Source organism: Lepisma saccharinum, chromosome 11 (assembly GCF_977018435.1).
Source record: "Lepisma saccharinum chromosome 11, izLepSacc3.1, whole genome shotgun sequence".
NCBI lineage: Eukaryota > Metazoa > Arthropoda > Insecta > Zygentoma > Lepismatidae > Lepisma > Lepisma saccharinum.
Genome location: NC_139239.1, coordinates 33,223,632 through 33,247,513, shown reverse-complemented (window position 1 = coordinate 33,247,513; position 23,882 = coordinate 33,223,632). Strand labels below are relative to the sequence as shown.

The window sequence follows — 23,882 nt, the reverse complement described above, 5'->3', positions numbered from 1 at the left end:
TAGTTTTAATTAGCTCTGCATTAAAATTCCAGAAGTGTCCCTTTTTTTTTTATTTCATTACAATTTTTATATACTTCTTATCTTCAAATATCAATATGGTATGCGAAATATCAACTTTATATTCATTTTACTAATAAGAAGGAATCACAATAATCACTACAATACTGCAGTGAATACATTTTAATAAACCCGTTATGTATGGAAAAAGCTACAGAATTATTCAATTGCTAATGAGTGGCTTATCCTATTTAGAAATCCTCGTTCCATACATAAATTTTGCCACATGAATCAGCCGAAAATGGCAACAGAATCTGTAGATGCAGCTGAAGTAAAGAAAAAAAGTTATGTCACGAAGTATCCAGATGACGATTTTATTAGTTTGTTTTTAAATCCACTTTTATGCTCAGATAGGCTAATCGGGACTAAACCTACAGTTTAACGTGGAACCAGTGTGCATTGTGCTTCCACCAGAGGAGGGGGGAGTCGAACACAGGACGTCTTCATTATAATGCGACTGCGTTATGCCTTTGGGGGAAAATATACAGAAAGAACTCGCACCAAACGTGGCATTTTATCACCACAGAAGGTGCGTCCATTTTAGGAGGGTGATTGCCTGAGGCAAATATTTGAGACTTTGGGAAAACAACATCATTGTTCACGGAATTAGCTGCCTTGAATTGATCCACTAATGAAACGCTGTGCAATTGAAACTACCATCTCAACTTTCTAAGAGGTATGAACTAATGCAACTCCATTTTTGGAACAGTAAGTTGTGGTTGATTTGTTATATTTAACCTTTAAACAGCCGAGCCGGTTTTCGAAAGTAACCCCTCTCTCGGCGCGGCCTTTGCACGCGATTTTTAAATTTTTACACTTATTTCAGAAAAACGTTATATCTCGGATACTATTTGAGCAATCTACTTCGGATAACTTTTGTTTGAAAGCAAAAACATCAGAGCACGCGACCGTGTACAATTCAGAAAGCCCAAGTGAGAAAAACGGGGTTGGGAGGGGCCAAGTCCCAAAATTTCAATGAAAGAAAAATCTGCCGTTCGCACCCTCTTCTTCCGTTATTTTGGAAAAAGGGCGCAAACATTTGCATTGTTTTCAAAGAGTAGACCTTTTGCAACAAAGCGAAACTTGTTTCAAGTTCTAGTTCTCATACAAGCTGAAATATGAAGCAATATGTACAATTTGCATTTTGGCTAAAAATAGCTAATTTGCATATTAGAGAAAGGGGGAGGGGTGGGTTTTCTTCCACATGACATTTCAATGTCTTGTCTCAACATCTGTCAGCGTTTACAACCTCACATACAAGTATGAAGGTCCTAAAAGCACCTGAATGTTGTAATCCGCACCATGGGTCATATATGACCATTGGCTGTTTAAAGGTTAAGTCATTTTTCTGCTAATTTTGATAATGACGACGATAAGGTTCAATGGTGATTAGATTAAGTTACAAAGGGCCGAAAACAAACACAAGCTGACACTCAAAATACAAACCCTCATAAATTATTACTTTGACAGTGGTTCCAAGCACCAGGGACTCGTTGCCTGAAAGAATCAAGTTTCCAGGGTGTGCTGCACAGGATAGAGGTTGACATTCTAGTGTGTTCGAAATGGTCACGCCATGCAACCCAAGTCATTATGAAAAATAGATGAATTATTACTGGCACGGTGATCAACTTCGATGAATTCCTTGTGTCCTAAATCATTTTGTTACCTCAAAAAATATGTTCATGTAACCAAACATACGTGTATTGCTTCTCCCGCATTAGTAACATGACAGTTCAGAAAATGAATAACAACTTAGCTAATCATCTCTTCAATTCTGAACAGATTTTTCGATCTTATTTGTTTGTGAGTGATATTCTGTCAAAATAGCCTTTCATTAGCCTAGGAATACTTCATGGACAATGAACAAAGAATTTGATTTCCGTGTGTGTTTTAAATCATTCCTAATAAGACGTTCATTTTTATCCAAACATTCAGTGACGGCGATTAGGAGAACCGGGAAGTGGGGGATGCGGTTCCCACGCCAAATTTTGCCATTTTTTGCCCCTGCACTATGGCCTTTTTATGCTAAGCCTTTTCTACCAAGAAAAAGTATATTGTCCTTGCCCCTCAAATGTTGGCACCCAATCGCCGCTACTACAAACATTCAGATAGATTTCTCAGTTGTACAAACCTTGTAAGCTAAGAAAAGTGGCCCCCAAGGAGTAAGAAAACTCTTTCAGTTAAAAACTCAAACGATGAAAATACTATGCTCAGGAACATGTATTTAAATTACGAGAAACTTCACGATTGTCTACCATCGCACTTTCTATCATTGTCGCCGAATACATAAAATCAAGTATGTGCCTTGTATTTGCAACACAAGCTTAAATCTAATTCAAATTTATTTCACTGTATTAACATGCATACATTAGAATGTATGGCTGGGGTATGGCTGCGCATGTGTAAACACTTCCTTGTGTCCATCAAAGACAAAATGAAAGGAAATGGAACAAGATGCGAGAATAGATTAGAAAAGAATAAAGAGGAAAACAAGGAAAGGAAAAAGAAGTAAGAGGAAAATCGGGAGTGTAAGAGAGAGGGGGATACATACGTACACATACATGGTCTTACATTTATGCTGCACACCCTAATCTATCAATAAGGAGCTTCTGCCCACCCGGTCGAAAATTTCTGGCGCCGTCCCTGACTACGAGAGCTAGACTTGCCTGTGCAGCGCTTCCAAAACTGGTCTCTTTTACGTCACAGTGATCGCGTGCGAACACTCTTGGTATTGCTCCCCATCCCCTTTGTGTGGTGAAAGTGACATCTTCAGTTGGTGTACAGTGACACGCACTGTCTGTGCGTAAGACATTGTAGCATTTGTTGTTTGTTGTGTATGGGGGGGGGGGGGATATTACGTAGTTGCCGCGTGTAAAAATACACGTTGTCGCAATCATCTGATATTGTGTTTTTCTTTCCCTCCTCCTGGTGGAGTAATGTGTCTCTCGTATGCCACATGACATAATTCGTTCATTCCTCGCGTGTAACTGGGGTATGCAACCGTGCTCAGCTTTTCGGATTTTGTGTTCGGTGCTCATGTTTTGATGTTTGAGGTCGGGATGTGTTGTCTTGAACGCATTTCTCATTGTCACGATTCTTCTTGCTGCGTTACATACCCTTTCCATGTATTGTTCTTGCTGGAAATCCCCAATTCCTTTGAGGACTCCATTGCGCATGCGTGCAGCGAACTTTTCATAGTGACTTCCGGACTGAGCACATACGATTCCTTTATGATTCCCTTTGAACCGCCTCTCTATCTGTGATAGTATTCGTCTAAGGTAGGTGTGACGTTCACTTTGTCACCTTTTGCGAGGCTCCTATCTCGGAAACGAAGCCTCTGTCGTAAAAATGGAACTTAGACTTTTTGCTTGTTTTCGTGTGAGGAATCACCTCCCAAGCGTTGTAAACGACCTTTAGAAACACCCTGTATACATATATGGATATACACATACAGGGTGTCACTGCCATCAAAACCATCGACAAACATTTGATTCACTGAGGTCTCATTTTGACGCTCTGAACCCTCAAAAAGGGGGATTTTTATTATGTATGCTTGCAGCCAAATCACATTAATGGTTGCCACTGGCATTTTTTCTTTCGGAAATTGAGAAAATCTTCAGTGTGCTACTGACAGACAGAAAAGAATAAAACTTAATGAGTCTTTAATGGAACGGTATCAAATATGATATGCAACAATGCATGAATTGAACGAAAGGATTAATCTCAAGAGTTTCATCATGTTGTCTTTTGTTAACATTATCCTGTTTCCATAGAGTACTACTAAAGCTTTTAGTATGCAATTTGACAGGAAAAAATGTCAGTGGCAATAATAAATCAGTACTACATGACTACATACACACAGGATAAAATATGTTTCTCAGAGGTTGTCAGTTCTCTGTTGTTCATGGAAAATCCTGTGTTGAGAGGAGGTGGGAGGATAATAAGTACACAATAAATGGTATTGGCTTTAATGTAGAATTGTGCAAGGTATGGCAGGATGTTTGTATTTTCTCTTTTCCATTGTGTGTGTTTGAATATGGAGCTAATTCGAGATTCCAGCTATCTGATATGACTTCTGTTGTAAAAGTAACTACTGATAACATTATCTTTATTGCAAAAAAAAGTAGCTACTTTTAAAAGTAGCTAGTACAGTTAGAATTCTTGTAAAAAAGCAACTGTTCTTTGTAAGTGCATTTGAACTTGGCGTAGTTGATGACCAAAACAAGCATATTTTCACATCAACTGTACAGTTGGATCATGTTATGTTTGCATGTGAGGTCGGGTCATTGATGAAACGTTAATAGTATCACTGATAAAAAAATCAATTATCATGGATTATGCAATAAGAACTACATAAGAAATAAAAAAATAATCCAATTTTATTCCAAATCTATTATTACTACAGCCTTAGTTAGACTTATAATCTATCCACCCCATGAGAATATCCAAAACAACTCTTACTTTTTTTCTTTTAGATTTCATTTAGTTAGAATAACTATGTACTTCAGTACACTGTGTTGTTGTTATTAAGTTTGCTATTAACACCTTGAAGCAAAAGCTTTGAAAGTTAGGGGGAAGGTTTTGTCAAAGTTTATGTTGTATAACTTCTCACATAAAACTCCATTTTTCGAATTTGGAAACTGTGGGAACATTTATTCTTTGAATTAAATTATAGAATACGAAAAACTGCTTTATGTATTTTACACTGAATTATTTCAATCTAACCCACTTTTTAATTTGGTTATTTTTTGCAGTAGTGATTTGAATGGTCTTTGTTATTAACAATAAAAGTAGTAAACTTTCTGCTTTTTTACAGGGACAGCAACAGGGGGTGGACACGGGGGGCGCACCCACCCAATCAAATTCAATACGTACATATACTTGGAGATATATGAATGATTCGATAAATAAGTGTATTCTGGTGTTCATAACATGTATATTTTACTTGTGAATATTATCTATGCTAGAAATGCTCACATACTATCAACCCATAAAAAGCCCATTTTGTCATTAGAAAGTGAAAGTAATTACTAGAGCTATTGAAACAAAAACTGTGATCAAATGAATACCTCCATGATTAAAAGCAGTTAGTATGCTTAGGAGGCTCAAAATTATTCAGGGGATGATCAAGATTAGATCAGAATTTAGGTTGAACTTGAGGACTGCAGCCCCCGGCCTCCACACACGTATATAAATCCCAGCCTGCGTATGGTTAAAATAATCACCAAATAAACAAATAAAAACATCATCTTAGCACTTCCTCCGGCAACACAATAAATTATTTCGACTTTTTAATTATTATTAGAATAATTTAATCAAGAAGACTTAGATGGGTAGGCCATGTGATACTAATGGCAGAGGAAAGAATAGTTTACAGGATTCTTGTTGGGAAACCTGATGGTACGAGACCAGTAGGAAGGCCAAACCCCAATAGGGGCAGATGGAAGGCTTGTGTTGCGGCAGCCATAAACCTTCAGGTTTAAGTATGCTAGAGAGTATAATATAGTTTTAATTAACTCCGCATTGAAATTCCAGAAGTGTCCCTTTTTTTACTTCATTACAATTTTTATATACCTGTATCTTCAAATATCAATATGATATGCAAAATATCAACTTTATATTCATTCTACAAATAAGAAGGAATCACAATAATCACTACAATACTGAAGTGAATAAATTTTAATAAGCCAGTTATGTATGGAAAAAGCAACAGAATTATTCAATTACTAATGAGTGGCTTATCCTATTTAGAAATCCTCATCCAACACACAAATTTTGCCACATTAATCAACCGAAAACATCAACAAAATCTGTAGTAGCTGAAGTAAAGAAAAAAAGTTATGTCACGAAGTATCCAGAAAACTAATTTCTTAGTTTGTTTTTAAGCCCATTTTTATGCTCAGATAGGCTAATCGGGACTAAACCTGCAGTTTAACGTGTAGTCCGAACCAGTGTGCATTGTGCATCCACCAGAGGAGGGGGGAAGTGGAACACAGGACCTCTTCATTATAATGAGACAGCGTTATGCCATTGGGGGAAAATACACAGAAAAACTCGCACCAAACATGACATTTTATTACTGGCACGTTGATCAACTTCGATGAATTCCTTGTGTCCTAAATAATTTTGTTACCTCAAAAAATATGTTGATGTACCCATGTGTGTATTGCTTCTCCCGCATTAGTAACAGTTCAGAAAACGAATAGCAAGTTAGCTAATAATCTCTTCAATTCTGAACAGATTTTTCAATCTTACTTGTTTATTACTTATGAGTGATATTTTGTCAAAATAGCCTTTCATTAGCCTAGGAATACTTCATGGACAATGAACAATGAATTTGTTTTCCATGTGTGTTTTAAATAATTTCTAATAAGACGTTCATTTTAATCCAAACATTCAGTGGCGGCGATTAGGAGCGGGAAGCGGGGGGGATGCAGTTCCCCCCACCACATTTTGTCCCCACACTATGGCCTCTTTATGGTAAGCCTTTTCTACCAAGAAAAAGTATATTGTATTTGCAACTCAAATGTCGGCACCAAATTGCCGCTACTACAAACATTCAGATAGATTTCTCAGTTGTACAAACCTTGTAAGCTAAGAAAAGTGACCCCAAGGAGTAAGAAAACTCAGTCAAAAACTCATATGATGAAAATACTATGCTCAGGAACATGCATTTAAATTATGAGAAACTTCACGATTGTCTACCATTGCACTTTCTATCATTGTCGCCGAATACATAAGATCAAGTATGTGCCTTGTATTTGCAACACAAGCTTAAACCTAATTCACATTTATTGCACTGTATTAACATGCTTGAAAGAATTTGATTAGAATGTATGCTGTGCATGGGTAAACACTTCCTTGAAATAATTGTCCATCACAGACAAAGCAAAAGGAAATGGAAAAAGATGTGACAATAGATTACAAAAGAATAAAGAGGAAGACAAGAAAAGGAAAAGACGTGAGAGGAAAATCGGGAGTGTAAGAGAGGAGGGGATACATAAGTCTTACATACACATGCATAGTACGAGGGTCACTATTTATATTTTGAGCCTAACAATGAAAAAACAGGAATTTGGCATTGAAAACTGCTTTATTGTTTTTCGAAGTATTCTCCTTTATGGTCAATACACTTTTGCATTCGTTTGAACCATTTGTCAAAGCAGTTTTTCCAATCTTCTTGAGACACCTCCATAATATGGTTTTTGAACGCATCAACGGATCAACGGCGTCTTCCGCCGACGAAAATCCTTGTCCACGCAATTTATTCTTGACATTCGGGAACAAGAAGAAGTCATTGGGTGCTAAATCAGGACTGTACGGCCGATGACCCATCAATTCGATTTTTTGACTGTTCATAAAGTCGGTTGTTAGACGAAATGTGTGACAGCTGGCATTGTCTTGAAGAATGATCTGACCGCGTTTGTTTGTTTTCGTATTTGACCGAAGACCTCTGGCAAACAAATTGCTGTGTACCATTCAGAGTTGACCGTTCTACGTTCCTCTACAGGCACAGTTGCCACATGACCAGTTTTCCAGAAAAAACAGGCGACCATTTGTTTCGATGTGCTTTGAGCGCGAACAACTTTTGTTGGATTGGGTTCATCTTGAAACACCCATACAGTCGACTGCTGTTTACGTTCTGGCTCATATGCATATATCCATGATTCGTCACCTGTTACAATCTTATATACGTCTTTTGAAGCACCGCGATTGTATTTATTGAGCATTTGTTTGTACCAATTGACGCGAGCGTCTTTTTGAGTTTTTGTCAAATTGTGTGGGATCCAACGAGAACATACCTTTCTCACAGCTAAATGATCATGTAATATTTTATATATGCTGGTGGAACTAATGCCTATGGTTGCCTCAATCTCGCAGTATGTCACATGACGATCTTGCAGTATTAGGTTTTGCACAGCATCAATGTTTTCTTGAACAACAACTGATTTTGGACGACCTTCGCGAATCTCGTCGGTGAGCGAATGGCGGCCACAATTAAATTCGTTATACCAGGGTTTCACAGTGGCAAAGGATGGGGCTTCATCGCCAAATGTGGAAGTAAGTTGATCGATGCACTCTTGTCTTGATAATCCATGCCGAAAATCGTAAAAAATCATCGCACAAAAATGTTCACGAGTTAATTCCATTTTATTGTTGTCGCGCAATCTCCAAGGCAACATAAACAACACAAATGAAGCTATTGGCAAAACATTTGAAGTACGTTATGGTCAATAATGCCAGACAATTCCTTGCAAACGTCAAATCGCGCCTAACTTCAATCAGTGTTGCCAAGGCTCAAAATATAAATAGTGAACCTCATATATATGGTCACTGGCGGTTTCAGGATTCGTGAACAAGGGGTACGATAAGCAAAACATTAAAATGGGCATTTCACTTGCTCGCTTCAACAATAATATAAGAAAATCAGACATTTAAATGCTAAAATCAAAGTCAAGGTCTCACGTCTCGAATTTTCTCACATAACACATATTATCACAGATCATTTGTGTCTGGTTAAACAAAATGCAAGATGCTCATAAAATATCATTTATTAAACCTTAATTTATTGAGACACAATCAAAACACGTAACCTGTTAACCCTGAAAATTAAGATTTTTGGTCCTAAGTATACATACCAACATAAAAAAAATCTAGAAGCCACAAAGAAGAAATCTGGAACTTCAGAGTTCCCAACAGTATAATTACATGTCTAATCCTAGTATTTGATTTTCTTTGGAGGACATAAAAGAGAATTTGTTTCTTGCTTTTAGGATCATTAAGATGACCGGAAGTATGAGAAATGGGTTAAACTATAGAATTAGGTATGACTACTTCACTCAAATACTCGCCCAAATCATACAATTTGGTTAACTTTTTTTTCTCAGGGGGGAAATGTGTTCTCATTGTCTCTCGATAACTACACGGACGAAAGGTTGGTTAACTCACGTTTAGTTTTGTTAGCCGTACCTAATATTATACATAGTTTTACCAAGAAATGTGCAATTCTTGCAGTGTATATGACAATGTCAGTTTCCATGTGGTGATGGATCAGTTCGACCCACTCCTTCCCGATGCCCACAAGTGGTATGCATAAATATTCTGCAAATTGCACATCACTATTCCGATTCACATTTCTCTCATCCTGCTTGTATTTAAGGAATGTTTTCATGCAGTAATTCCGGTTCCGAGTTTGTCAACATTGTAGTGGACAAATTGTCTGTTAGTATTTATCTGTCTCTCTTATGCATCCAACTCTATACATGCTATTCAACAAATAGCCTCCCTAGATGGCACAGTGGTAGCATAGTCTCCTTGCAATCAAGAGATCCTGGGTTCGATACGTGGTGGAGGCACATAGTGGTTCGGATCCCACTTTAAACTGCAGGTCCAGTCCCAATTAGCCTTACTGTGCATATAAACACCAATTCAATCAATCAACAAAGTAGGGATAGTTCAGGGTTTGAATGCAACCAAAATGTTTTATGGTACTGTGTGTAGAAAACTAAGGCCAAGCCCCACGACATGTTAAGTTTGCAGCAGGTTTTATGTATTAATATGCGCGACTACAGGGCTCAGAATCTTCCCTGCCAGTCTTGCCTCAACCGCAGAGCTGTTCATATCACAATCAGAAAATCCACAGTATTGCCAACCGCTCAACAGATCAAAACCCGTACATATGTATGTCAAGCAGAATGTATTTTTGCTTCTTTTTGTTTCCTGAACCATACAATTTTTAAACGACTTTGTGCATAAATTATGTAATAATTGTGTCATTGCTTAATATAAATGGCGAAATATCTTCGAAACATGAGGGCGTGTGTGTGTTTCGAGAACGTAAAAAAACTGAAAAAATGTAAAGTAAACGACAGGCCCCTCTTGAATGTAATGTTGAGTTATTGTTTTTCGTTTAGAAATACATACATTTGTGAAAAACTCGGTTGCTTCGTTAGAAATACACCCGTTACTATAAGACACACGCACTTCAAGTTTACACAAAAAGAGAATGATTTGTTATTGGTGATATTACACAATGTAGGGTATTGTCTGCTACTATTACTCTGTTTGGTTTCAATTCATGAATCACTTCGCTAAAACAGGATTCAAATCTTGGTCTGTCAGTTTCTTGGTAATACTCCACCCTTCCCTTTCTTTGCACATGGAACAGTCAACATGCATCTTCAACAAAGCATTCTTTACTGCCAATGTGTGAAACAATAAGCTCCCCCCCCCCCCTCCACCTTTCTCATCCGTCAAACCAGTGCTCAGCCCTTTCAATTAAAGACTGGCAGTGGTTTGCAAGGTGGTATCCTCCCACGCTTTGTTCAATGTATGCCACATTGGCAAATAAAAAAACATGTTTGTTCTCATGGCAATATCTTTTAATACCACGGAGATTCTTGTGTTGCCAAACAAATAAGAGTTTCCTTATTCTGCACTCAAACCAACCCCAAATTATTCAATTCCAGAGATGCAGTTCGTGCGCACATTGACGGCAAATAACTCACTTGGCTATGACATTTGAAAGTTCATTGAGGTGGATTATAAACCTCTTGCACTTTCTTCCAAATCAGTTGCACGGAGAGATCATTAAACACCACCATTCTTGAACGGCAAGAGGCCTCTTCTTGCCTGGTGCTTTCATCTTACATGTTAAAAAAAAAAACCCCTTTTCATCGCATAAATAGAATGTTCGCTGACACCTGTCAGCACTGGCATTATTTTCATCACCTCAAGCTCAGTTTCATTTTAATATTCTTGCCATAAGGAGGAATATATATTTAAAACAACTTGCTTGACTGAAGAGCTTTTCCAAAAGTAACACACTGGAAAAACCGCACACTGAACAGGAGACCTCGATTCAGCCATTTTTGCCGTTTGATAGCAGGATTAGCAACGAATCACAAACTCAGGGTGAAAATAGTGGGGTGTGCAACACTGGTATCACCGATTCCACGTGCTATGCAACGTGTTCCAGTCCCTCTCGACTTGCTTTTGAGTTTAAGTGTTCCTTTCGTACAATGGACAGTCTAGTTCGCAGATCTGCGATTCCAAGTTCGTCTGCTCAGTGATTGCAACCAATCAAGTCTATACCTGTTAATGTATGTATTTTGGGTCTATATATTACAAATGAAATAACAATTGTGGCAAATATACAGTTATGTCCGAATAGAACCAGTCTCAGCGAAACTATATTCTGTGCGAACGTTTGGGTCTACATATGTGAAAACCTGCTACAAAGATAACTTGGACAGCTTACGAGGGTCACTATTTATATTTTGAGCCTAACAATGAAAAAACAGGAATTTGGCATTGAAAACTGCTTTATTGCTTTTCGAAGTATTCTCCTTTATGGTCAATACACTTTTGCATTAGTTCGAACCATTTGTCAAAGCAGTTTATCCAATCTTCTTGAGACACCTCCATAATATGGTTTTTGAATGCATCAACGGCGTCTTCCGTCGACGAAAATCGTTGTCCACGCAATTTATTCTTGACATTCGGGAACAAGAAGTAGTCATTGGGTGCCAAATCAGGACTGTATGGTGGATAACCCATCAATTCGATTTTTTGACTGTTCATAAAGTCTGTTGTTAGATGAGATGTGTGACAGCTGGCATTGTCTTGATGAAGAATGATCCGACGGAGTTTGTTTGTTTTCCGTATTTGACCGAAGACCTCTGGCAAACAAATTGTTGTGTACCATTCAGAGTTGACCGTTCTACGTTCCTCTAAAGGCACAGTTGCCACATGACCAGTTTTCCCGAAAAAACAGGCGACCATTTGTTTCGATGTGCTTCGAGCGCGAACAACTTTTGTTGGATTGGGTTCATCTTGAAACACCCATGCAGTCGACTGCTGTTTACGTTCCGGCTCATATGCATATATCCATGATTCGTCACCTGTTACAATCTTATGTACGTCTTTTGAAGCACCGCGATTGTATTTATTGAGCATTTGTTTGCACCAATTGACGCGAGCGTCTTTTTGAGTTTTTGTCAAATTGTGTGGGATCCAACGAGAACATACCTTTCTCACAGCTAAATGATCATGTAATATTTTATATATGCTGGTGGAACTAATGCCTATGGTTGCCTCAATCTCGCAGTATGTCACATGACGATCTTGCAGTATTAGGTTTTGCACAGCATCAATGTTTTCTTGAACAACAACTGATTTTGGACGACCTTCGCGAATCTCGTCGGTGAGCGAATGGCGGCCACGATTAAATTTGTTATACCAGCGTTTCATAGTGGCAAAGGATGGGGCTTCATCGCCAAATGTAGAAGTAAGTTGATCGATGCACTCTTGTCTTGATAATCCACGTCGAAAATCGTAAAAAATCATCGCACGAAAAGGTTCACAAGTTAATTCTATTTTATTGTTGTCGCGCAATCTCCAAGGCAACATAAACAACACAAATCAAGCTATTGACAAAACATTTGAAGAACGTTATGGTCAATAATGCCAGACGATTCTGTGCAAACGTCAAATCGCGCCTAATTTCAATCAGTGTTGCCAAGGCTCAAAATATAAATAGTGACCCTCGTATATTAAAATTAATGGTGAAATATTTTTACAACAGACGCAAAATATAAGAAGTTTATATTCAGAAAATGCTTTATTTTTATTTCCAAATACTACAAAAATTACTTTGTAATATAGAACTGACATACATACTTGCTGAAAATGACTTATTTCTAAAGCTAACAAATTTGCTTTATCAATGCATCAGCTACTAATACAATAATATTTGTAGATATTTCTCAATTATATATGAATATATGTGCTAATTGGAATCAATGCACACTGAACTATAGCAAATAAACTTAAAACACATCTATGAAAAAGACTAACATCAAGTAATATAATAAAAGGAATATTATAAAATGCAGAATATTACTTGATGTAACAAAACAAAAAGTTTCATTTGTACATTTCTCTCATGCAATCAACAGGCTATACTGCTGAATAAGTGATGCACAAGAAATTTAAACCAAAGGAGCTTCATTCAATCTTTCATAAGCTGGTGGTTGAGGATAGCCGGTAACAGTGTTTTTCAGACTTTCAAGAACAGACTGTTCTTGGCGTTTGCTCTCCTGTTCACGGATATCTTGGAACAAGCTCAGGATGCAAATCCAAAAGTACAGCTTCAAGCCTGAAAGGAAATTTATATTATTCTTATTTGTTAGTACAGAACTTTATTTATTAACAAGTGGCAGTTTATGATTGGCCACCTGGAGAAAAATGACCAATGTCTTTGAAAATTTTGTTATCAAATATAGTGATCCATCCCTCCCAGATAGCACAGACAGCTTACTGGAAGTATGAAGCAAGCTTGCATTGGCAAGCTAAGTAGCTTGCAGGAAGCTCGCCACTGCAAGCTGTTAGCTGGATGAAAGCTTGCATCCAGCAATCTAGTAACCAGAATTTAAAGTTGCAGCAAGTTTACGAAGGCAAGCATGCATTAAGCCTGCCATAACTAGCTGTGTGCTTTACAGAATGCTCGAAGTAAGTCACATTCTGACTTGCACCTTTAAGCTAAAATGATTTTTCTCTTCATTGATAGCATAAATATGGCAATAATGCACATCGTACAGGGGGGGGGGGGGTCAAGCAACAGTTAGCAACCAATGTTTTTGATTTTGTTTGTTTTTTTAAAGAAATTTTCCTGCTCCCCCTAAAATAGGCAATAGTCATGCTGGATAGTTCAATTCAATGAACTAACAGATCTCTAACTACGCACTGGTAATGATCAGGCTGGAAAGTTCATATGAACTAACAGATTCCTGAGTAAGTGTGTCAGTTTTTCTTTGCCACACATAGCTCCTGTTTATATATTCAGGAATCAAAAAAGTTGGACAAGGGAGCTGCACTTTTATTCACTGCATTTCATTTTCTTCTCACCCTTGTGGCTTAAAGTTCACACATCTTTCGAAAGGTGTTAAAACACAATTTATCGCTATATTTACAATCAAACATATCATTATGTGTGTTACAAAAACTTTTAAGTTTCCTCTACACATTTTTGGTAGTGCCATAGCGGCCACTACAGGAAACATGAACATCCATATTTCACTTTATTACACTATTTTGGATTTATTTCATTTTGACACTATTGTTTATGTTTAATGAGTATATCTATTCTTATATTAATGGGTGTCTCTATTGTTAATATTTCATAAAAAATGTATCCACCCACACTAAGTACAACATACTTCAAGCTTGCGTACAGCTTGCCATATCAAGCTTGCTCTGACAAGCTACAAGGAAGCTTGCCACAAGCTAGTGTGCTATCCGGGCTTTTTCACTGTTCAGGGGAGCAATAACAATCTGAAAGTTGCCACTTTGAGAAAGAAAAAAAACTCTCTCTCAAAATTACAGTTATTTTGCACAGAAGATTTGAAATGAGAAACATTAAAATCATTTCACATTTCCATATTTAAAGTAATACAGGAATTATTTCTTATGACATACGTCATGGTCAATAGTGAATTATATAGTTTTATTTAAGAATTTTTCTGTAACTGAAACTGGTATTCATAATTTCTGATGTGTGAGACTTACTCACTTTTATATGGATTAATTCGTATTCTCAATAAATTAATCAAAAATACAAATCTTTTGTACTTATGTGTAGCGAGTATCTATTATTTCAAATGACGTTTCGGGAACAACTGTTCCCTTCTTCAGGTTCTTTTTCTCGGCTACCACAAATATGTCAGCAATGTCAAATCATCTCAAATGTCACGAAAAAGGGAAACTGTACAGTTTAGGTGAAGGCAGAATTTGGAAATTTTTCTAAAACCTTACTACCCCCATATTCCCTAGTTTGTTTAAAACCAACACTGTAAAACTTCTCAATCTAAAAACCTATATGCAATTAAAACGTTAAAAAGGCTCCCGCCTGTTCACTTCCCCCTGCTGACAGTTGGTTTCTTCCTCACCGTATGCCCAGGGGCATTATTGAGAATACGAATTAATCCTGAAACTGGTAGATACACACACAATTAACGAAAAAAATAAAATTTTAATTTAAAAATCCCTTTACCATACATACACTGATTGCCATATGCCACAGTTAAGTTTTAACATTGGTCCCAAACTCTGCACAAAAGCTGCATCAACATATTTCACATTTTTACTCTTCCGAGCACGATCTTTTAGCTTTTAATTCATGGAACTGATCCTGGCTATATGGCTGATACATACACAGTATACGACTCACTGCCTGTAGATTACAGAGGACAGCTGGTACATGTACAGTGGGATGCATAAGTATTACCAAGCAAATTGTCCATCGCCATATTTATTCTCTTTGTTTTCCATAAAGACAGCTTCAAGAATTGAAACAAAACTCCAAACAAGCAGATGACAACCCCTGCACCAGCACACACAAAAATCCCTTCCTTAAAATACATAGCATGCAAGATAAAAATGTAATTACAATAACATAGACAATTTGTCAAGCAATAGTTATGCATCCCACTGCAAAGTATGTACTACTGGTAACACCTGACAGCAATTAACATTGGTGCACGTTACTAACAACATTCCACAGGAACATTTTTTTAAAGCTTGTCGACAATTTTAAAGTGACTAACTAACTCTCTAGCCTTCTTAAAACCGAAGGTTCATGGCTGCAGCAACACAGGCCTTCCATCTGTCCCTATCTTGAGCAAGATCTATATACTCTTTTCCATCCCTACCGATTTCCCTTAGGTCCATCTCAACGTTGTCCCTCCATCTTCGCCTTGGCCTTCCTACAGGTCTCTTACCATCAGGTTTCCCAACAATAATCCTGTAAACTCCTCTCTCCTCTCCCATTCGTGCCACATGGCCTGCCCATCTAAGTCTTCTTGATTTAATTATTCTAATATTATCTGGACATGAATATAAATTATGTAGTTCTAAATTATGTAACCTTCTCCACTCACCTCTCTCCTCATCCCTTTTAGGTCAAAAGATTTTCTTAAGGATCTTATTTTCAAATACTCTCAATTTATGTTCTTCTTTCAATGTAAGGGACCAAGTTTCACATCCATATAATATTGCAGGCAAAATTACTGTTTTGTATATTTTAACTTTTAGTTTCTTAGATATTAAACGAGAAGACAAAAGTTTATGAAGAGAGAAGTAACATGCATTTCCTGAATTAAGCCTACTTTTTATTTCCTCTTTAATATAATTTTCATTTGTTAATATTACTCCTAAGTATTTGAATTTGGAAACTGGTTCAAACGAGTTGTTATCAATAATTAGATTTTGATTATTACCTAACACTTGGTTTCGGCCTGTAAGCATATATTTAGTTTTCTCTTTGTTAACTTCCAAACATATATCTTTAGCTGCTTTGAAAAATATTTTAGCATTATTCTTAATTGTATTAACATCATCCCCCAGTAAGTCTACATCATCTGCATATGCTAACAACTGAGTCACACCATTTAATTTTAGTCCTTCTTTAGTTTCTTTTATCTTCCTTACAGCATACTCTAATCCAAAATTAAAGAGCAATGGAGATAATGCATCTCCTTGTTTTAACCCATCATGAATTTTAAATTCGTCAGACATATTAATACCCACACGAATTTTACTTTCTGTTTCACTGGTGCATACTTTTATCATACTAACAAGCTTCTTAGGTATTCCAAACTCTACTAATATATTATATAATTTATCTCTTTTGACCGAATCATATGCTTTTTTGATATCATTGAATAGCTGATGGATATTTTGATTATATTCCCACTTTTTTTCAAGTGTTTGTCTGATGTGAAAAATTTGATTTGCAGTTGATCTGTTACGTTTAAATCCACATTGATAATCACCTATAATTTCATTAGCATATGGTGTTAGTCTTGTTAAAAGAATGTGAAGACAATATTTTGTATGTTGTTGAGAGTAGAGAAATTTCACGGTAATTATTGCAGTTCATTTTATCACCTTTTTTAAACACAGGAACAATTATGGATTCTTTCCACTGTTGAGGGATTTCTTCTTTATTCCATATTAAACAAATTAATTTATGAATTTGAAATATTAATGAATTTCCACCATATTTAATTAACTCAGCTGGTATTAAATCAATGCCAGGTGCTTTGTTATTCTTTAGCCTTTTAATAGCATCTTTAACTTCAGTCAAGTTAGGTTCTGGAACTAAAGGTTCTGCTGTGTGGACTTCATTTACTTCTGATTTATCTCCTACATGGACATTTAAAAGGTCATTAAAGTAGTTCTTCCATCTATTTAGAAAATCGCTTGGGTCAGCTAGAAAATCACAGTCTTTATCTTTTATCAAGTTTACTTTAGGTTGCCACCCCTTTCTAAATTCATTTACACCTTTATATAAATCTGATATTTTTGTTTTTGCTGTTTGTTTCAATTTCGTTAATTTTGCTTTTCAAGTAATCTCTTTTTTTTACTTTTAAACATGCGGTTAACTTCTCGCTTTATTCTATTATAATTGTTTAGATTTGTATCATCAGAGTTATTTAACCACCTAAGTCTAGCCTGATCTCGTATTTCTATTAGATTATGACATTCAATATCAAACCATGGCTTACTTTTTCTTGGTTTATGGTATCCTATACTTTCTTTAGCTGCTGATTCTATTGCATTACGTATGTGCTCCCAATTCTTATTTATGTCTGTTTCATTTATATTTTCATCATCATTTAAATCCTGCAAAACATCAAATCTATTTGACAGTTTAATTTGGTAATCTTTCTTAATTCTTTCATCAGTAAACTTTCACTTTTAAAGTGAACAAATTGAAAAATACTTACAAACAAAAACTGTAATTGGAACACCTACTAGTGGCGTCATGAATAACAGTGCAATAGCTCCTATTCCAGAAAGAACTATGTCTATCTTATTCAGTATCAGCCAAGGAAGAAGCATGAATCGATTTCCCTGGAAATATAATAAAAATAATAGCATTACTTTTCACATATATACTTTTATATATATAACATTAAAATATTGGGTCATCACATAAGTAATTTAGTTTTCTGCAAGACCGGGAAAAGAATGCCATGTGATGATTGAATTACAAACTACTCCAAGCCCACGATACTACCAATGGGATAGGACAGTTAATTGTGTATCCATGCACAGAGTAAGATTGGACTGCAGCAAGTTGTGTGCCATTGACACGGCAGTGTTGAAGAACATATAAAGCATGTTATGCTTTACAATGCCGTGTATGGTCATGGGACCCTTGATATCTGCAAATGTCGAAGATGGTTTGCAAAATTCCGGTCTGGAAACCCTAATTGAGGAGAATCCACGTCAAACTGTTGAAAAATTTGCCACAGTACTCTCATCGACCCATTCAACTGTTCAGTCATCTGCAGGATCTTGGTTGTGTCCAAAATGGGAAAATGGATACCTCACACAATGACACTACAGGAGAGACACCAGCTTGTGGACATCATTGCCCTACTGACCAGTTACAGAAGGGAGCAAGTTTTGGACAGAAAACTGTGACAGATGAAAATTGGATCCTTTACAACAACATTAAGCGTGAATGCCAGTGGGTGCCTAAAGAGGGTGTGGTGGGAAAAGTGGCAAAACAAGAGCTCTACCCACACAAAGTGATGATGTGTGTTTCGTGGGATATGCACTCTATCATCCATTTTGCATTGCTTCCACTGATCCAGACAATCACAATTGAGGTCTACTGTCAGCAGTTGGGAACGACTACTTGCTGCATTGCTGGACAAACAACCTGCACTGGTCAATCGTAAGGATGTGCTGATCCATAGAGCCAACGCCTGCCCACACATGACATGGACGACCTGTGAAAAATTACAGGAATTTGGATTGGATAAAATGTGCCACCCATCTTATGAACCAGACCTTATGCCTACAGATTTCAGTCTTTTTAACAGTCTCTAAAACCATCGTGATGGAAAAACACTGCAAAACATGGAGAACATGCGGCGAACACTTGATGCATTTTTCTTGCGATAAATCACAGCTTTCTTCGAATGCTCTGTTCAAAAACTGGTTGACAGGTGGTAGTCACACGTCGTTATATAACTGACAATTATGCTCCAAGTATGTCATTGTTATTTTTTATTTTTGTGCTGAAAAACTACATTACTTATGGGATGACCTAATACTTGCATCTTGAGATTTTCTTGGGGAATTGATCAGTCAGAAGCTCTGAAACATAATCTCCACTCACTTACTCTATACCTCATGAAAATCTCTGCATCATGGATGACAATGGAAAACTTTTATCCTAATTTAGAAGATAATATAGATGGAAAATAATTAAGCCATACTTGACAGTAATTATTCATTATTAGACCTCGGATTTTTAGGTATAAAAAGAGAGCTTTTAGGTTCCTAAAATAGGCTAAAATTTTAAAATAGGTTCTAAAATTCATAAAATAGGTTCCAAAATCTAAAATTAGGCTCGAAAAAACTTAAAATGGTTCAAAATTCCTGAAAAATAGTGATTAGGTGCAATCTTAGAAAACAAAATTTCGAAAGAATCATAATAAATTTTCATAGGTATACAGCCAATAAAAACCAAATATTAATTTTCTAACCAAATTTTTATTTGTATACATCATTTTCAAAATGGTATACAAATTAATGTGATACTATACTTGTGCTGTTAGTGAAAATACTTATGAAAAATGAACTTCGCATCTATAATTTGCTCCTCAATACCAAGGTGGGTACTTGTCAGGAATTCTACATGAATTATTGACTCTGGGAATTCTGCATGATTTTTTCTCCATAGACGTGAAAAATGCAACTTTTATTAATTCAACTCCCATTGAATTTATACATACAGGATTTGTCCAGTTAAGTATCAGGATTGATTTTGTCCGGCCACTGGGAAGGGGTGGAGGGCGGTCTTTTGTGGATGGGATTGGTGTTAGAGGATGTCACGTGAGCTAGGAGACCCAGCTCAGTTGCCTCTGAGCCTTTGGAGTGTGTAGGTCGCGCCTGAAGTGAACGTGTGTTTAGTGCTCGCATCGAGAGTACAGATTCAGCGAACCATCGAGGAGCGTTGTACCATCAAATTTTTTTGCGTTAAACTGAACAAATCTGCTACGGAGACTTTTGATATGATTTGTGAGGCTTACAAGGATGAAGCCATATCCAGAACGCATGTTTTTGAGTGGCATAAAAAATTCAAAGATGGCCGGGAAGATGTCGGAAGACTAGCAACGTGCTGGACGACTGATATCGATCTGAAACGCTGAAAATGTGGCCAAAGTGCGAGAACTTCTGAACAGTGTTAGTTTAATAGCAGAGTTAAATTTACTGAAATCCACTTGCATTCAATTGTGAACGATGATTTGCGTCTGAAGGGAGATCGCCGATTCCTGACTGCTGCATCACAACAATGCACCCAGTCACAAGCTGGAAATTTTGACAGTTTTTCAAATTGCAATTTCTGATTTGTACAGAAACCTTTTTCCTCGTGCGTTGAAATTTTGTGACTTTTCCTAAAATTTGCAGTACATTATTACTGCTATGAGTTATTTATGAAAAAATAATACTAATGGAAATATTTGTTTCTACCTAGAAGCGCTGTTGCCTGTCATTTTGACTGCTAATGTATTTCAATGGAAAACCACTTCTCGATTGGAACGTTGCACTTACAGTTTCCACCCCTATTCTTCCTTCCTCTTTTGGACTTGCCCATATATGTTGGCGTATTGTTGAGGCTGATAAGAAGGAGAAAGTGAAGACTCAGTTTCGTTTGAACACTGCAGTTTGTAAGCATGTTTTCTAGACTATGTGTCCTCAGTCCAGAGGAATATTTGAAAGTATTCCAGGAGATTAGTGAAAATGAATCCGATGTCGAGGACCCAGATCTTAATGATCATGATATGGACTACATGTACATGTCGGTGCAGTGAAGTGACAAAATAGGGGAACCGGAAGTTATTGATGACATGCTGGAGAAGGGATTTTCGGCATTTATGAAAAAAGTGTAAACAATCCGAAATGGAAGGTCTGTTCCTGATTTACATATATTTTACCTCGTTACATTTGGATATTGATATAAGGATGAAAAATGTCCCATTATAAAATTGCAGAAAGAAGTTATTTTCTGAATAACATGATGGCCAGGGAAAGGGGGGGGGGGTCTGGCCCCATAATCTATTTCGGTTGGCCCATGTTGCATACCCTAGTCTAAATGTCACAGCATGCCACTGCTTTATTAGTGTGGTATCACATTGAGTTCAAACAAACCCGTCACGTGTTGCTCCGGCATCCGATCCAGGAACCACCGCCAATAGGAGCAGTCGATGAGGTAACGTGAGGCTGCTGCGTTCCCAGCAGATATTACAACAGGGAACGGCAGTGCTGCTACAACCAAGGAAAGGAATGCGCGTGATAGAATTGGACTACATGGAGACTGGTAACGTGACTGCAGTCTGCAGCGTTTTGAGTTTCGCCCATTTCTACCTTGTACCTTAGATTCTCAAGACAGCCATCACCAGGATTAGTCTTTCATGCTCACAAGTGGATAATTGTTTATCGTCAGGTCCGTATTTGATCCAACTTGCATATTGTTTCATTTCAATACGGAACTTAGACCCTATTTAAACTGATTCTGAAAAAAAGGTTCCTGGACTGTATTTAAATTGATCCTGGAATAAATGTTCCTGGTCCAAACTTAAATTGGTTCGGAATAAAGGTTCCTGGACCATATCTAAATTTATCCTGACCGTATTTAAATTGATCAGGATAAAATGTTCCTGGACCGAATTGAATTACTTTACAGATAAAAAGGTTCTTTATGGTCCAGAACCCATTTACGCTTGATGATTTTCTCTCCTGGACTGGAATTGAATATATTTCAAATTCCTGGACCTTTAACAACCCTGAAAATAATCCAATATCACGCAATCAATCTCAAATAGGCTTAGGAAAAGTAGGTTTAGGATATTTCCATCATCTTTAATATTGTTACTGCAAATGACCAACGTGCTTTTTTTATCATCATGGCAATTCTTACCCCCACACTCCCTATACGCCTTCATGGCGTAGTGCTATGCACAGGGGAACACTTTACCTTTTTTTTACTTTACCATGGCAATTCTTTTAAAGAAATTTTAAAACATCACACACAAATGTATATTTTCGGGTGCTTCAACTTTCAAGCATAACGGGGTATTCCAGATTTGCTTAGTTTTCTTTGAATTGTGTTGAGGACAAGCCTTCAAAAAGTGATCAGTTCTCCCATCTGACAGAACTAGATTACGAAATGTACAAAAAGTATTCCACAAAAGGTGAAGCCATTAGGTCCATATAGGTTAAATGAAATTGTTTCAATGTAATATATTCTACCCACCTGGCCAAATGTTTGCACGTAACTAAATCATTTAGTCATCCAGAACATGAACAATCAGGCAAGAAGAAGATCAGTTGACTACAGCTGTTAACCACGGAGCATGTTCCACGAACTAATTAGAAAAGTTGTCAAAGTCTGCATAAATTACTTCTGTAAAATTCAGTATCTCTACAATGTGAATAAACTAAATCTCAGTACAAAAATATACATGAAGAGGAAACTACAGTAGCATCCAGATGGAATGGTAAAACATTTACTAGAATGCAGAGCTTGAAGTGGAAATTCCTCGATGGGAGGAAATTTGATCGAGAATTGGGACAAGCTGAGTGTTGGTGGGGGGAGGGGGTGCACTTCTTTCATTTAAAAAAAAAAGCAAAGCTTCCCACCCCTGCTTCCTCTTAACTTATAACACTGCTTGAATGTTCACATCAAGATGATTGCATGCTTTTCTGGAATGCTTGTTGTAAATATCATCATCTAGTTCTGTCAGATGGGAAAACTGATCACTTTTTGAAGGCTTGTCCGCACCACAATTCAAAGAAAACTAAGAAAATCTAGAATACCCCAATATGCTTGGAAGTGAAGCACCTGAAAATATAAATTTGTGTCGGATGTTTCAATTTTTTTTAAAAGAATTGTCATAATGATAAAAAAAAAAGCATGTTGGTTATTTGCAGTAACAATATTAAAGATGATGGAAATATCCTAAACCTACTTTTCCTAAGCCTATTTGAGATTAACTGCATATTGAGTTATTTTACGTTGCCTTTCTGTCAATTTTTACTAATCGTGGCAAAGAGGGTAAGTGATATTATGAAATCGATGAAGTAACACTAAAAAAAAATCAATCATCCCCAGACCGGAATTCGAACCTGGGACCCCCGGCATCGTGAATTGCTGTGGTAACCACTCCATCACGAAGGTCCACGCTCTTAGGCCTACCTGATTTGAAATTGGTTTATTCTGGGAATCTCAAATTATGTATAATAAGAAAGTTGTGTTTTATTTGGTACAATAATACAGAATCGTTTACAAACATACTCTTATTGCAATATAGACAGTGGCTTGCTTAAAGGGGGTGGGGGTGGTGCGGATAATAATCCCCCTTTGGCCCAGTAAAAACATTTAAAAAGGCAGAAAAATATTGCAAAGAGATGGCTGCCTACTAAAAAAATGTATAGCCTCTCTCCCCCTCCCCCCCTTTCGAAGTCCTTAAGCCCACTTTATTTTAAGGAAAGCTAATTGGGACTGGGGACTTGCAGTTTAAAGTGGGATCCGAACACTTGTACCTCAACCTTGCATCAAACCAGGGCCCCTTGATTGCAAAGATGAGACGTTGCCACTACGCTATCCATCAAAAGAAGAAAAACTAGAACTGTCCCACAACTTGTCAAGACCTGGGTTGTTACATTTGGAACAAAGAAAAGTAGGAGAAAGGTTTGTTCCACTTTCTGATGGGGAGGAAGTGTGATAATTTACATTGACATTT

At 37.1% G+C, this 23,882-nt stretch overlaps 1 protein-coding gene across 1 annotated transcript in view; it reads right to left on the bottom strand.

The window, feature by feature from the left end:
• Positions 1-12,995: 12,995 nt before the first annotated feature.
• The window catches only part of LOC145994702 (uncharacterized), a 136,813-nt gene continuing 125,926 nt past the window's right edge, over positions 12,996-23,882 (bottom strand). Inside the window, exons 5-6 of the mRNA XM_083130873.1 lie at positions 17,847-17,973; positions 12,996-13,216 (exon numbers count right to left, since the gene is read on the bottom strand). Coding sequence (XP_082986999.1) covers positions 13,050-13,216; positions 17,847-17,973 — 294 coding nt within the window. The 3' untranslated portion in view covers positions 12,996-13,049. The remainder of the gene's footprint in view (positions 13,217-17,846; positions 17,974-23,882) is intronic.